Below are 16,980 nucleotides of genomic sequence, written 5' to 3'. Positions count from 1 at the left end.
ATTCTCTTAGCAGGGGTGTGGACTCTTAGAAAATTACTACCACCTGGGCCAGAGTTACCAGTGGGAATACATTGGTTGATAGAGTGACCAAGAGGTTGTGAATTATTGCTGCAAAACACAATGAATCCAAACTCCTTGGGGTTTAGTCTCTCTTCTGCAGGTGTGAGCACCTCTCGCTCTATGGGAAATGTTGCAAACGATCCAGGCTGCCATCCATCCTGGGGCTAGGATTTGCCTAGGTAGCTGTATCGGTCTGCTTACTTATGTATTTATTCATTTATTTTTACATGCAGACTTTTCCTTTAGGACAACTCTGGAGTTGTCAACTCTTGAGAAATTCAAAATTAAATAAACCTTCTGGAGCTTTTGTTTTACTGTTGTCAATCTTTCCTAACCTGGCAGAAATGACTGGGTATTTTGGCCTGCTTTTGAGATCCCCAGACCCAGTAGGAAGAATGACATGTTCCAACTGAATGACAGGTTCACTGCTGGGCTAATGGATTCTTTTGCCAGGAAGGAGGACCTTGGCATTTTTTAGAAAATGACTGAGCTCAGAAAATGAAGGCATTGTTTAAAACTATGACTTGCTTCTTTTTCTACTTTATTTGCTGGTCTATTTTTTGTTTGGGCGACCTATGCATGTAGGACTCCTTCTGAGACCTACAGAGGTCACTTTCAGAGGTTTGGAAATATTGAACCTATATTACAGGATATGAGGATAGGCACGTAGTAAGGAGAGGTGTACATACAAGCCATATCGCATGATGGTTAAGGGGATGGGCCCTGGATCTGGGATAGCATGTGGTCAGTAAATGATAGCTACTTTTCATATGTTTAGTATAAAAAAATAGAAGAGGAGATACATATTAAGTGATTTCATTTTTTTTTAAACAGTGTGTCACTAAATTGCCCAGGCTGGCTTCACTCATCATAATCTTGCCTCAGTCTCCCAAGTAGCTGGGACAATCAAGAATGTGCCATCCTGCCCAGCTAGCAATGTCATTCTTAGGGTCAATAGTCTAAATTTTAAAACTGTTCCTCAATAGCCTAAATTCACAAAGCTGTTCTGTAGATAACTGTTTCTCCTTAAGGAAGCTTATATTTCTGTTTTTGAGAACATGAATACTTCTCAAAGAAATGTAGATTTTTGAAAATTCTATTAGAATGAAGAGGTTCTCCCTAAAGTTATCTGTATTTGGAATATCTGTACATGTCCGTGAGGGGTGAGCAGTCTCCTTTTAAAAATTTAAAAGTTCTCTCTCTCTCCTATTGTTCTAAGCAATTTACTAACATAATGTTCTAAAGGTATTAGGTAAGTACTGCAAGTCATGTCAGATTCTCATTTAAGCATTTTAGAAAATAAAGATTCTCAGGGAATCTCTGGTCCATTTTGTCATTGCTAAAAGTGCCTCTGCCTAGACTTTCACAAGAAACCTGTTAATATTAATCTTGAGATAAACTAAAAATCTTTGATCCCAGGTGCTTAAGCAGAAAGAAAAGTTCCTCAAACTCAGTAAGCATTCCAGGAAGATTGTTCACTCTCGGGGGTTGATTGAAAACATGAAACTTATGCTGATTTTTAATTGCACATTGATGATCAAATCAATGAACGAATTTGGTAAAAAAAAAAAAGATCTACTAGGATAGTTTAACAAAAAAAGATGTGCTCAAAATTTCTAGAATTTGGGGCTGGGGCTGGGGTTGTAGCTCAGTGGTAAAGTGCTTGTCTAGCACGTGTGAGGTACTGGGTTTGATTCTCAGCAACATATATAAATAAATAAAATACAGGTCCATTTTAAGTTTTAAAAAAATTCTAGAATTTTATAAAAACTAAGCTATCAAACAATTTTAGGAAAAAGGAAAAAAAATAGAAAGGAGTTTCCCCACCAACCCAACATCAAGCTTAAGTGTAAAAAAGATCACCAGAAAAGGAAATTAAGCAGAATATCCCTATTCTTTGATTAAACCATTAAAAAAAATCTCATTTTAAACTTTCGTGGCAAAACTATGAACTACAATCAATTGCAACAGAAAAGCTAACACAAAGCCATCTACCTCTCCATTCTTTAATGAGTGCCTACTATGTGCCATGGAAGATGCTGAGCATCCATGGTCCCAACTCTCTCAGAGTTTATATCCTAATGATGGAGACAGACAATTAACATGATAATTTCAGAATGGTAATGTGGCAAGCAGTGACTGATCCTAAGGGGAAAAAATAGTCTTGCCTTCATATCAGTATGATATATTTAAGAAATTGAGTGTGATTTTCAAATTATAGTTTCTCAAATTGTAACAACTTTCTCTAGACATATTTAAATTATAACTCTTCTTAGAGAAACTTTTCAATTTGTAATCAGAGGAACATTTTAGGGAAATGAGAAAGAATTGGGGATTGAACCCAGGGGTGCTTTACTACTTAGCGACACCCCCATCACTTCTATTTTTTTTAACCTTCCTCTTTTTTTTTTTTTTTTTGAGACAGAGTCTTGCTATGTGGCTTAGGACCTCACTAAGTTGCTTTGCCTGGTCTTGAACTTGTGACCTTCTTGCCTCGGCCTCTGGAGTTGCTGGGATTATAGGCCAGTGCCTCCATGCCTGATAAGAAATATGTTCTATAAAACCTCAGAGCATATCAAGCCTCTTTCAAATTGTGGGAGAGGGAGAAGCATTATTGAACTGTTCACATGAGCTCATGGTGCAATTCCAGGTCCAGGATGTATACTTGACAGGAGGCATCCAATTGCAGCTTCTCATCTGGGGAAGTCTGAAGGGCTTAGCAGAATTTCTGCAGTTTGGATCTATCACAGCACATAAGCATGTGCTTTGTCACATGAAATCATCTACTCGCTCTGTTGGACATCTCATTGTTTCCATGGCATATGAGGAGTTATGAAATCAGGAACAAATCCAAATTTTCATCACTGCTATGGATTAAAAGAAACCCATGTTCAAATGAATTCTCACTCTTTTTCATGGATCTTACTGAGTTTCTAAAGACAGAGGGGGAAAAAATTAAGGACATTTAGAATCTCCATTGAATTTAAGGCCAGTAATGTAAGATGGGAAAATGAAAATAGGGTAGCAATTTATAGCAATCATAATCCTTTCTGCAATAATTTGTTACTCTGACATATTTCCAAAGAGGCTTACTTTGGAAAAGAGATAATAAAAAATTGAAAACATTTGAATGCATTTCAAAATTCTACAAACAGGTAGTAAATGAAACATTATGGGCTGTTCTATCCTCTCTGCTTTTGGGGGAAAGCAAAGCTGGCGCTCACCCCAGCCCACCAGAGACTTACATCATATCCACTGTTCCGGATGCCACGCCGGGGTCTCTCTCGAGTGACCAGAAGGTCCATCTCGGTTTCTCCTGGACTCGGGCTGTTCAGAGACTGCCGGCTTCGGTAGACAGAGTTCTTCATCTGTTGCCTGAAGAAATTTCAACAACTGTTATGATGCAGCAAATGCCCTGACAGATGGAATTCTCCACTGATCCAAAACTACAGGCAACCAATGAAGGGTTTGGATTTGCTTCACAAATCTCAAAACTGATGGTGTTTGTTCCCTGGCCAGAATAGGCTATAGAAAGAGTAGAATAAAGATCCCCCTCCCCAAGAGTCTGGAACCATATGGTTGAATTATAAATGTTCTTTCATATGGAGACTAGGTAATTACAATCAATTGCAACAGTGCAACCTCATCTAAAATTCTGCTGATGGCAAGACCAGGGGCTCTGCCTGGACCCTCCAGGACAGCTAATGCTGGCACAACCAACTTGCCTTTGCTGACTTTGTTGACTGAGCAGGTCTCTGGTTCCTTTTACTCAATCTGATTTCAAGTGCAGGATTCTATGTGTCAATAAACCCTGTAGCCAGTGGGCTGCTTAATATTGTGATTCTACAATTACCACAGTGGATTCTCTCCTGGGCTTAAGAAGCCATAAATCGAGAGGCAATTTGGGGCCTGCTATGGTTTAGATCTTAAAGCTCAGGTGTTGAAGGCTTGGTCCCCCAAACCAGCAGTGTTCAGAGGTGGGGCCTTTGGAAGGTGATAGGATCATGAGGGCTTTGACCCCATCAATGGATTCATCCATTGGTGTAGTCATAATTTAATGGACTATTGGGAGGTGGTGGTAAATTAGGAGGTGGGGCCTCCTTGAAGAAAAGAGGTCTTTGGGAGTGTGCTCTTGAATGCTCTATTTTATCCCAGCCCCTTCTCTTCCTTCTCTCTCTCTCTCTCTCTCTCTCTCTCTCTCTCTCTCTCGCCTTCCAGGCTGCCATGATATGAATGGCTTTGTTCAGCCATGATGTCCATCTCAGTTATTCTGTCACACTGACAGAAAGCTAACACAGGGCCATCCATCCATCCATTCTTTAATGAGTGCCTACTATGTGCCAGGCACCATGGAAGATGCTGAGCATCCGTGGCTCTGACTCTCTCAGACTTTATATCCTAATGATGGAGACAGACAATTAACATGACAATTTCAGAATGACAGCGTTATAGAGAAAAACAGGGGCTATGACAGAGGGTGACTGGGATGGAAGATGACTTCAGATAGAGGTCAGGGAAGACCTCTGTGGGAGGTGGCATTTTTAGCAAAGTCCTAAATGGAGTCAGCCCCATGCTGATGTGAGTACAGAGTATTTCAGGCCAGGGAGTAGCACATTCCGAGGCTCTAGAAAATTCAACTGACGAGCAGGACCAATCACAGCATTGCATCTCCATGGCTATGTGATTGGTCAAGGGGTGGGCACATGACCCGAGTTGGTTTGATGAGACTGAGTCCCCGAGCTTTAGCTAGGGCAACTAGGAAAAGGGGCATTCTCTTGGCATTGAAGTTTTTAAGAAGATAGGGACACAAGCCTGGAATTACTGGCAGCCAGTTTACCACCATGAGGGTAAAGCCTGCCTTCAAACCAGGCTGTCAAGGAGTAAAGAGAGAGCAAGAGCAAATGCAGAAAACATTGTATATTCTCCTTGATCCAGCCACACTGAAACCTTGACCTTTCAACAATGTTAAATACTACATCCCCTATTTATTAAACCAGTTTGTGCTGGATTTCCATCATTTTCAACCACCAAGAATGTTGACTAATATCAGAACTTCAACCTGATATTATAAACTGTGTCCTCTAGTTATTCTCAAATCACAGGCTTCCTTTAGGAAAAGCACCCAACCTCAGTGGGCTTGTGAGACAAAATCGGTTCTGAGTGACTCACACTTTAGAGCCTGAAGAATTCCCATCCTGACCTAATTACAAATGATATCTTTAAAAAAGCAGGCTTCACAACTCTCCTGAGATTGCCAATTAGCTCATTGAGAAAAGATTCACTAATAAGGATGGTGGCCAAGTAAGTAGTAGGATTGACAACGGAGATTTCAGGAGGTTATTGTGTAAGTATTAGAAATACAATAGGGAGATGGTATAAGCCATTTCAAGAAGTCTGAACATGGGTAAGAACTAAGACACTGGAGTCTAATCTTCCCTCAGAGAAGATGTGCCATTAGGATGCACAGCTCCACCTGAGGTTCAACACAGATCTCCACTGACCAAATCCCCAATATGTGCCTGGTATATGGATAGCTACTTAGAATTAGGCTTTTAGGTAGAAAAATGGCCTAATTTGATCAAAAGGAGTTCCATTAGATAGACTCATTTTTTGCTGGTATTTTGCTGTATTTTAGAAAAGTTAATAAATTTTAGAACAGGCAAACTTGAGAAGTAAGTTTTTGCCTCTGAAAATATTGTTGTGTGGATAATGATGAGTTTCATTTGGCTTTTCAAGAGCTTTTTAATCCCAGGGTTGCTAATAAAGTAGTTCACAAATTGAACCCTGAGATGACCTAGAGGTTCCATCAGAGCAACTCTGTCTTTATAGGTTATCGCCTTCAGGTGGGTCCCCAGATGTGCACTCTGTGGTGACTTGAGTGCCAGGGGTTAATTTGTGAGGCAGTGCCAGAGGAATGGGGAGGAAAAGGAGGGAAGCCATCCACTGTGGAGCAGATGAGTGTTTTGGATACCTGGGGCTCAAACTCATTGGAGAAGTGTGGGAGATGGTTGCTTTAAAACGTAGGTTTAGTTATTATTCAGGTCTGACAAGGCTGGAAGATCAGGAGATGATGAAAAGGTAACTTGTTACACCCGAAGATCTCAAGAGGAGCGGATAGGTCCCACCCCGGAGAGGCCACCTAGGGAAGCACCAGGTTGGTCAGGAGGCCAAGGAGTCAGGAGAAAACATGGGCGAAAGACTTTCTTGTGGTTTCCGTGGGAAGTAATGGGCAGGGAAGGAGCAGGCTGGTAGTGGGCTAGTTTGGATAATTTGGGCAGATCCTAAGGCAAGAGGGCTCAGTCATCTGGTACTTGGCCTTGGGGTGATTTGGGCAGGTGGATAATGGCCTAGAGTGGGAGCCAGTGAGATCATCTAAAGGTGGTGACCAAGGCATGGGTTCTGGATGGGTTGGTTTGCATATGACAAGTGCATCTGCAGGTTAAGTCCTCTCCTATCACTAGGAACTGGGTAGCCATGGGAGGGACGGTTTTTCTGGAGTCAGCAAAGACTCCTAGGTCTAAGCATCTAAGCACCGAATACAGAAACTAGAAAATGTGGTTATTACAGCACCATAGCTGACACCTCAGAGTTCCCCTGCCAGGGCTATTTATCCATCAATTCCCATTTGTCATCAAGGGAGGATGCTGCATAACATATTAACAACTCACACTGCTGAGAAAAGCTGTTAGGTGGGATTCCTACAGGTTTATAGAATGCAGGCGTGAACCGGGGCATCGGGATGGGAGCCTGCACTACCGCACCTACGCACTAGTGTGCACTTTGTCTTGGTAAAAGTTTATAGTATAAAATGGAGTGTTTCTCTGATTCTAGGAAAAAAAGAGCCATGAAAATTCTTTTAAAAGATTTAATGATGAGTCAACATTTGGAATCTAAGCTTTGTAGCCTTATTTATTTATTTATTTATTTATTTTTTATACTGAGCTTCAGTCTGAAGGTAAAATTACTGATGCTACCTCTGGACTGGACAATGTTTCTCTCCCTGCGCCTGCTGTGGTTGGGTCTCTGGAGAGCTGTAGAGAGAACAGCAATTAACAGGTAACTCTAACCTGTGAAAACAGATAAACAGCAGGCAGCCTCTGGAGTCAAGGGCAGAATGTGTCAAGAATTACACCCTCAAGCTTACAGGGAGTCTATCTCCTCTTCTTTTCTGATGATCTTTCTCCCCCTTCCCATCTCTTAAGGATCCTATCTCCATTCCTATTCCCAGGTCACCCAGTTTGTGATTATCCATTATTATTGTTCCATAACCTGGTCAAAGTTCTTAAATAAATTAGTTTTTGGTGCTTCAAGAGTCATTGAATCATTTCTTCAGTGAACATGTACTGAGAATTAGTGACACATGCCCAGCAGCAGCAGCAGGCCACCAACCAAGGCCTTCCGCATCTGGCCTGAACCTGTGCTGGACAGTGCAGAAGACAGGTCCATTCATTCTTTGTTCATTATCTTTTCATAAAAAAGCCATCATTGAAATTGTTCTTGCTCAAGTAACTGTCAAACTAAGTTCCTCTTATTTGCACATGATCATCGATTCATTTTCCCTTAATGTTAGCAGAAAACAGAGGAAAAGGAGGTCTCAGCCCAGACTATAAGAGACCACTAGATAAGGGGTCCCAAACTGCAAAGTAAAAGTTGAAGTAACCTCCAGCCTCCAGACAAAATCCATATCTTCTCTTCTTTCCTACAGTCATCAAGTGCAGGAAAGCACATGCATCGTGAACCCTGTCACGGTGTCACTTTATATCAATAGCTTCCATACCAACCAAGCCTAATTGGAAGCATGGTAAATTAAGCTCCGGTTGAGAGTTTCCTCTTTTTCTTTGTAGAGAATAAGTTATGCTGATTCTATTCATAAATTTTCACTCCCCCTCTCAAGTTGGTTTTGTGGCTTTAATCCAAGCCTGTCATGTAGTCATTTTTCCTTTTGATAAATACCCCATTCAGGCCAGGAACTTCCCTAGTGAGCCCCAGCTGTGAGCATGGACCTGCAGTGGCTCTGTGACAGGTGACAGTGGCAGCATGTTTAAAGCTGGGGGAGGGAAGTCACCAAGGAGAGAGTGGGTGTAGGAAAGAGGCAGTCTTGAACCATGAAAATGGCTCAGGGAGGCAGGAAGGGGAGAAAGGTGGGTGTGCTTGGCTTCGCTAACCTGAACCTCTTCCCAGGTACTCGAGGGCACTCTGCTGAGGTGGCTTGGAAGGCAGCTGCTATGGGTAAAATGTTCTTTTTCCTCCAAAAACCCATGTTGAAATTTGGTTGCTGCTTTGGCAATGTTAGGAGGCAGGACATTTCGCGGGCGATAGGGCCACCAAGGCTCTGCCCATGTGGATGACATTAACCCATGAAACCCCAAGTTTTCAGTTCTTTCAATGAAATTGGCACAGATGCATTAAAATAGGCTGAAAATCATAATCTAGAACTTAAATGTTATTATATTAATTAGCACTAACATGAAGATATTATAATACAATTATACTCTTCCTATGTAATTGTATTATACGTTATGTACTATATTTAAATATGCATAGGTGTTCCACTTCAAGGGCAATGGGACAAAATGGGTTAATGTCATTGCACAAGGGTGAGTTTGGCCTCCTCTTGCCCTCTTTGTCCTTCTACCTTCGGCCATGTGATGATGCAGCAAGAATGTTCCTGCCAGATGCTGGCATCTTGACCTTGGACTTCTCAATCTCCAGAACTGTGAGAAAATGAATTTCTGTTCATTATAAATTATCCAGTCTCAGGTGTTCTGTTGTAGCATCATAGAACAGATTGAGACAGATGCCAATTCAAACCACCTACACTAGCCCTACCTCACTAGGCTAGGCGCCCCCTTTAGATCACCATGACAGCCCGAATTTCAAAAACCCATTAGACTTGTGATTAGCATTTTTAGGGTAATTATATTTCTCTCCCATCAGACCTTAATTTCCAGCAATCAGCCTGTCTGGTCCACTATAAAATGTTGAAGGAATTGAAGGAATAAATGAGAACACACACGGTCATGACAGTATGCAGCATCCTGACTGGTACCTAATGCATAGCAGGTGACAATAAATGTTGAAAAATTGAACAAATCTATGAGTGCACAAGATGAACCAGCATGGAACGCTGAGCAGCAATGTGATAAGCACTTACTAAGCCCGAATAAAAAGGTGAAGCATGAAATTTGCTTTTCTTATGCAACAGCCACTAACATAATTGAAAAATACAATGTCCCTTGATCTAGAAGTTGCATTAATAAGGTAGGTGATAATTATATTTTCACCCAGCTCTGAAATGGCTACTGGTTTGAAAATACCATTAAGGCAAAGGACAATTATGGTTGTTTGCCTTGGAATTTTTTTTTTTAATGGCTTCAATTTTCCACTCTTCCTGACTCATCATAGAGCATCTGCTTGCACACTCTAGCGAGGCCCAGATCAGCAGCCTGCAAAGATCACAGTCCTAAGGCACCAGATCAAGGGAGCAGGTCTATATTGCCCAGGGCATCCTTAGCCCAAATCCCACATATGATACAGCAATCTAAAGCAAATTCCCTAGAGCCGCACCTGTTTTTAGACTCCGCGAATGGAGCGCACAGCTCCGGGTCTGGATCCAAAACATGCTCCATTTCCTTTGGGGCTTTTTCATACATCTTTTTTCTCTCGGTCAGACCCTTGTTTGCCTCCACTGCGGGGAAGTCATAGTACCCCTTCCTCTTGGCTTTGAGGCGCAGTTTGTTCCGATAGTGCTCGATGTCTGACTTCTGTTTCAGGGCTTTGTTCACCTGGAGGGAGAGACAGTCTCAGGCCACACCTGACCCAGCATACCTGACATCTGGGAGGCTTTCCCCAGAAGGTCACAACTCCTGGAAAAGCTAGCCTAGGCTTCACCTCTGGTCCTCTGAGCCAACCAAACTCACCTGGGTCCCCTTTTCACACCAGCCCACAAATAGCATGGAGCCTGGCTCTCACTCGGTCACCTGACCCCTTCCATCAGGACCTCCTTCTCCCACTGTCCTGGGTGCTGCTCAGGCCCAGGTCTTACTCTTCACTCTTCGTTTTGTGGTGCTGGTCCTTATTCTTTCTTCATTCTTTTGGTTCCTTGATGTGGGGACCTCTGACCTGGTTCACCAGCTAGTTTTTATGTTCTGAGTCTAGTTCCAGCCCTGAGAAACCCAGTGGCCTCCCTTGGCCGTCTATCTGAGGCCCAGCTGGATGAGACCACTAGTCCCTGAGGCCTGTGAGTTGGGATGACTGGAGAGGGAAGGGAGGACAAGTGTCCTGCTCCTGAGGCCACACTATCAAACTGCACAAGGATGAACATTTCAGTAAATCAGAGAGACCATTTTGAAGCTTCATCTGGCTACTAATGCCAACCAGGTCCTGCTGGATGGGGCAAAGCCAGTCTGGTTTTTTAGAAAGGAACATGGCTAATGTCCCTCTGACCTGTGAAAGACTCAGGCAGATGACAGTGATTAATAAATAACAGCATGATGAGGAGTTTACACCCACTTTGCTGAACTTTCTTTGTGGTTGTTATGTTTTCTTTAAAGTACTCTTTAAAAGAATTTCCTGTAATTCATAAAAGGAAAATTTATGGCTTTGGGGTTATGGGGTTTTTTTTTTTTCCATTTAAACCAGTCACCCATGAGAAAAGAAGAAAGAAAATTATAAAGCAATCTGTGTCAAGCTCCACAAGGCAGCAAATTACAGAGAACAGTTCAGGGCTCTCTTCCAATCCAAATGCCAGCAAGGTCCATTCCTTTAACTACCCAAATGTAGCAAGAATTCATTTCTGGACAAGGAAAATGCTCATCTGTTCTCCTTCTGTGACAGGGTGATGGGCCTGGGAGGAAAAGGGAGTGGTAAATCACATCTATCCCAGATTCGGAGTCTGTCTCCATGATGCTCTTATGATTAAGATGGGACAAAGAGACCCAGGCGAGGCAGCCACAATTAGGTAGAGGGTCCTAATTAAGAGCAGCTAATTCTTATTGGCCTCAGCACCCTGCATGTCTGATGGCAGAATTGCACCCATGGAGATTCAGTGGTTTTGAGAAGGCATCCAGGCTATCAGATTATAGAGCCAAGGGGCACAAAGTACATGATCAACTAATCCATCCTTGTTGATTGATGGTAATAATAAAGTGCTTACTGTGAGTTAGGCATTGTTCTAATGCTTTACCTAATGCCTCAGAGCAGCCCTATTTTATGGATGAAGATGCTGAGATACAGAAGATTTAACTAACCTGCCTAAGGTCACACAGATGGCAAATGAAAGGGCTGGGATTCAAACCATGGTGGTGTAGCTCAAGAGATCAATGCTATTTTTTCACCAATGGGCTGAAAAAAAATTTTTTTTTTAAAGAGAAAGAAGGAACATTGGACATGGAGCCCGGGCACCTGAACATCATGGCTACCACAGTAATCTTCACTTTGACTTTGAGCAAGCCATCTGATCCCTTGGGCTCAGTTTTATTTATCTAAAAAATTAGGAAGGTAGAATGGATGCTCTATGAGTCTATATAACTGGTTATTTTTAAAAGTCAACTATCACAACTTTAGGCCAGCTCAGTCTTTCTGCCCAGAGGCACTTCTTCAATCAGGTTCATAAAATGCTTGTGTAAGCATCCTGGATAGTGGAATAAGGACAACACCCGATGGATGTTTACAACACCTGGTTGTACAGGGACTGCGACACTTTCTTAAGGTATGGTAATAAAAAGACTTTAAAACTTCAGAAATCTCCCACCTGTTGGAGGTAACATCAGGGCATAAGCAAATGAAAGGCATGATCATCCCGATGGCTTGGCATCAGAGGAAAGCATCAGAGTGTGAGTGCTTGTGTGTGCTCACATGCCCGCACCCCTGTGTAGCTTAAGTGTTCACAAGCAGGTTCCGTATACACCTTCTTAACGGTTCAGAAACATTTTTAACCCTCTGACCATTTTTCTGCAGAAGACAGAGGATGGCAGGTAATTTTTACCTGACTTCTTGTTCTCCCTTGGAGATAGCATGGGCTCTGCCCCTCCCCCCACCATCTGTCAGTCATCAATTATCTATCAATTACCTATCACCTGTTTATCATCTGTCCTCATCTATTATCTCTCTATCTAATTTTATTTGGTAAATCATCGCTTCCTAACATACGTTACCAATTTTTTTCAAACTCCAAGGAAAGTTGATTAATATCATGTTACCCATTGGTATTCTCCTCAAAGCAGCCAATGGGTTGTTTTGAGCTTTCTGGAACGAATAAATGCCATTTCAGAGCCTACAGCAGGCCCCATCCCTGTCCACACAATGATAGATTCTCCACTTCCCTCTCAATTCACCCCCCTCCCATCACCATCACAATGACATCCTTAATGGAAATTTCGGGGTGTGAGGCAGAAGGCTGTATGCGTGAGGGGCAGGGGAAGTAGGATTTCTGATTTTCCTCTTCATAACCAGACTTTTTAAAAGGCTCCCTCTGGGCTTTCAGAGAAGGCAGAAAATGCTCTGAAGGCGTCAACCATGGAGGTCTACCACGTGCAGAGGCAAAAATGACCTTGAGAGGCTGAGGTCAGCTCAATACCCCTTACTCCGAATCCCTGAGGTCTGGCCACACTCTGCACAGGGTCGCTGGATGCTCACCTCCCCGTTGAGGACGGCTGAGGTCTCCTGGCTCCTGTCCGAAGTGGGGTGCACCACGGGGAGGGCTGCGGGTTTGATTGCGATGAGCTGCACAGACCCAGAGGACGTGTCGAAGGGATCAGCAGCCACCTTGCCAGAGTTGTCAAAGAGGACAGGTCCCTCCTCTTCATCACTCGCTGGCGCTGAAGCACAACATAAACACATTGATTTTACTATGATGTACGGGCGCTGCGTGGCCAGAGAGAACAGGCTGCAGTCTTGGCACCTAAGGATGCCACTTGACTCAAAACGACATCAGAGACAACAGCATCTGGATTTGTGTCAAGGGCTCACTGTGCTTGTGGTTTTCTTTTAAATTTCAGATCGGTGCTATTTATCTGCCCCCTCCTGTTGCATTATCCATGGGCAAGAAAGAATTTTAAAAGTTCGAATTTAAACAGCAAACACCATTCTTCCAAAACTGTGACAAAACGCATTTGAAAATGAATAAAAACTAAATTTGTCTTCTGTTTGAGTTGGAAATGGGAAAAAAAAAATTGGCCAAACCCCACAACTATTCTTAACATCTACCATTACAAGAGGCAAGCATGCAGTGCAGTCCTGGTCACCAAAGTGACAACCTTTTGCATGGTGCCAAGATGGCAAGTCTCTCTTGGTCCATTGGCTACTCTCATTCTTGTTAATACTTTTTTTTTTTCCTTTTCTTTTTCTTTCTGAAGGCTGGTTCTCCAAGAATTTGGGTTTTGGTTTTTTTCATTTGTTTAAAACAAAAGAAAGCTATAAAATAACCACCAGAGAAACAAATTAATTCAATAACTAATTAAATAGACTGATTACCACCAACGGTTGGTTAAATTAATTTCCCATTTGACAGTTAGTTCTGCTGTGATGGCTGAAAGACACCAGTTGGCTTTGTGTTTTCCCAGCTGACAGAAGAAGTTTCGGGGCCAGTGGTATCTTGCTGATTTCCTTGTTCTTAAAGCATATTCCTAGGAAGTAACTATAGGAATGACAGCTTATTGAGCGTGGCTCGGCAAGAGATAAATTAAGCCTGTTCAAACAACTACACCAGCAGACAGTTTAGAAGCAAAATAGGTGTTATATAAAATATGAATGTAATGGAAGTGTATTCATCTTTCCTCCTGCCTGCTCAAGAGACTGGGATGTTGTTTAAATTATTGAGAAACACATAGTATGTATCATTCTGTCACTTATCATAATCACAGAAGATCTGTCAAATTAAGCCAAGTAAATTGTTATTTTACAGTGTGGATAAAACACCTCTGAGTCTAACAATGGGTTATAATTAGATTTTTTTCTTTTTTAGAGTTTTGTTGACTTATTTGCAAAGAGTAGTTCACCAAGCAGCCAATGGCAGAGGACATCTCTCTTCAGACATGTTGCTACATATGTATATATTTTTAGAGGGTAGCTTAGCTGGGCACCTCTTGTCTGGTCACCACTACCATTTCCCACCTGCACGTGGTAAACAAACCATATGAGATAACCAGCCTCCAAGCTGGCTCCTAATAATTCTCATCTCCTAATTCTCACACAATGAATAGAACTGATCTAGGAAACCAAGAGGAAATTGCACAAATGACAGTGTGTTACTTCCAAGGCTTGGTGGTAAATTGTGGAAAGCCATCTGTGGGCTGTGTGTGGACCGCAGCCTAATGAATAGGTGAACTGGGTGTCTGGGAACTTCCAGTGGACATTTCCTCTGGTTGACTGCCCAGACACATCATGAGCCTTATTTAAGCTCTTCCCCAGGTCCCACACAGCATTGGAGATGGGATGACCTGCTACAACCACAGCCGCACAGCCCCTCTGAGATGGGTGTGGCCTGCCAAGATGCCAATCAACCTGCTGACTGTGAGACCTCATGAAGCAAGACTCTGCCCTTGAAACCTTACCTTTGCCTTTGATGTACCCCCTTAAATAAACCACAGGAGCCATTTTCTAATTGTCTAGCTCCAGCTCCTGTGTGGACTGGATCTATAGGGCTCCATCTTTAAAACTATCATTTCTCACTGTTTGTCTTTTGTTTTTCACTAATTATTCTAGACTTTAATTTCTCAGGAGGCTTATCCCTCTGAGCAGGCAAGAAATCCCTGGTGATTGCACACCACTCTGTGAGAGTAAATAATAATTAAAAAAATACCATGATGTCTTCCACCTTGCTTTCTGGGGAAAACCAGCAGCCATGTTATGAGGACACTCAAGCAGTACTTTGGAAAAGTCCATCCGGCAGGGAACACAGGCTTCTTGCCAACAGTCATGTGAGTGAGCCATCTGCAGGCTCAGTCAAGGTATTAGTTGACTACAATTTACACCAACATCTTGACCATGATCTCATGAGAGACCCTAAGCCAGTATCACCCAGCTAAGCCACTGCTAAATTCCAGACCCACAGAAATTATGAAAGACAATAAATACAGATTGTCATTTTAGGTCACTAAGTATAGGGGCAATTTTGTTACATGTATACCTTCTAAGCAATCACCTACCTTGGCATTTCCACTCTTATCCCTTTACCCCTAAATGCATATTCCCCAGCAGCAAGGATGGATGAATTTTGAAAGGGAACAAGATCACATTATGTCTCTGATCAGAACCATCTGCAGACTTCATCTCTCCCCTACAGGGACCTAGGGGAGCTGGTGCTGGCCACCTCGCAGAGCCCATCTCCTACCCACTAATCCATTCTGCTCCATCACAGCAATCTTCTCAGAGGCCAGTCAAACAAGAAGAGCTCAATATTTTTTGCAGTCTAGCAAAGTGACAAAAACATGCATTTCTGTTTTCACCTGCTCTGTTTTGCTTTAGCCTTCCCCTTCTCAGACTGCAATTTCTGAAGACCTTTCCATGCCCAGTACCTTCTTACTTTTCAAGTTGCAGCTTGAAAACTATTTTCCCTAACCAGCCGCCTACAACCACCCCTTGTCATCTTGTTATACTTTCTTCATTGCTCTTAGCATTACTGATTTGATGTTCTGACAATCTGCCCTTGCCCTACCACTAGCATAGAAGCTCTATTCCTGCCCATCTTTTAAAAGGCTGATGCTTCTTGCCTTTCAATGGTGTTTCCCATGGAGCTGGCTTTCAATAAGTATTTGGTGAAAAAATGAGTGAATGAATGAATGAATGGCTCAGTTTTCTTGACTTGGGAAAGGAGATATGAGAGCCAGAAAAACAGATGCCAATGTGGATGCTAAAGTCATGCTATCACTAAACCATTCAGAGGTGAAGAGATGGTATGGAGCATTTTTATTGCTTCTAGGTTTGACACCTTCACCCATCATGCTGTGGGCAGCATGATTATAATAGGACAGGAAAACGACATCCTAGAAATTGTATAAGTTACAGTTCTATTTCTACTTCAATTTGAAAAAAAAAAAAGTCATATCCAGATTTGTACAACAATTCCTCTAGGTTTTTAAGATTAATTAGTTATCCTCTTTCCAAAAAGACTTTACAGAAAAATACATTCAAAGACATCATGTTAAATATTAATGCATTAAATGTTGTGTGAGAGCAGCAGGTTCATGGGGATTTTAATGCATAATTAGTCCCCAAAGTAAAAAGCATGGAAGGATGCTAAGGGCAAGGGCCACAGTTAAGCTGAGGAAGAGTCTTAGGATGCTATCCACACAGTAGATGCCACTATGCCACCATTTTCTATCTTGTTGTACTTTATTTGCATTGTTGGTTTTTATTTCAGTAAATCAAGTTAGAAAAAGATTTCACTTTTCATGTTCAATTGGCATGGGGAAAATCCTCCCATTGGAGGCAGAAATGCTATTCAAACATGTTTTTTTCTGAAATGTTCATTAAAGCCAAAGACTATTAATAATCGACAACTAGAATCACTGCCCTCTGGTGTAATCTGATATGTTGATTACCATGGTGTGGTCATTCCACACATATGCAGGTACCGAAAATCACATGGTACCCTATGAATATCTACAATTACCATTTGCCAGGGAAAACCTAAATGAGTAAAAGCAAGCTTCCACATCATCTGGAGAGCAAAGAATAAATGAGAACTGAAACTGTTTTTGAGCTAGTATCTCTGACATTCTTCCTTTATGTCCTAATTCTAGATCTTTCCCCAAGACCCCTGCTGAAAAAGCAATTGACTCCTGAAAGTCTCTAATGCTTTCTCCTCTTTCCTCATTTGCCCATGGCTGTTAGATTCTGGGCCTCAGTGAAATCTGAATGACACAGGATTTAAGGAGGTTGTTTCCTCCTAAATGGATGAAGAAAAATATGCATATTTTA

The 16,980-nt window shown here is 42.1% G+C and overlaps 1 protein-coding gene across 6 annotated transcripts in view; it reads right to left on the bottom strand.

Annotated features, from left to right (window-relative positions):
* Positions 1 to 16,980, bottom strand: part of Kiaa1549l (KIAA1549 like) — a 269,091-nt gene that overhangs the window by 50,262 nt on the left and 201,849 nt on the right. For all 6 annotated transcript variants that reach the window (XM_058583160.1, XM_058583165.1, XM_058583163.1 and 3 more), the window contains 3 exons: positions 12,697 to 12,878; positions 9,628 to 9,845; positions 3,306 to 3,435 (listed from right to left, as the gene is read on the bottom strand). In XM_058583160.1, the coding sequence (XP_058439143.1) occupies positions 3,306 to 3,435; positions 9,628 to 9,845; positions 12,697 to 12,878 (530 nt within the window). The remainder of the gene's footprint in view (positions 1 to 3,305; positions 3,436 to 9,627; positions 9,846 to 12,696; positions 12,879 to 16,980) is intronic.

Source organism: Marmota monax, unplaced genomic scaffold (assembly GCF_021218885.2).
Source record: "Marmota monax isolate L192 unplaced genomic scaffold, Marmota_monax_Labrador192_F-V1.1 WCK01_AAM20220418_F8-fsc00047, whole genome shotgun sequence".
Classification (NCBI taxonomy): Eukaryota; Metazoa; Chordata; class Mammalia; order Rodentia; family Sciuridae; genus Marmota; species Marmota monax.
Note: the sequence above shows the minus strand (reverse complement) of the source record. Positions and strands in the feature narration are given on the sequence as shown.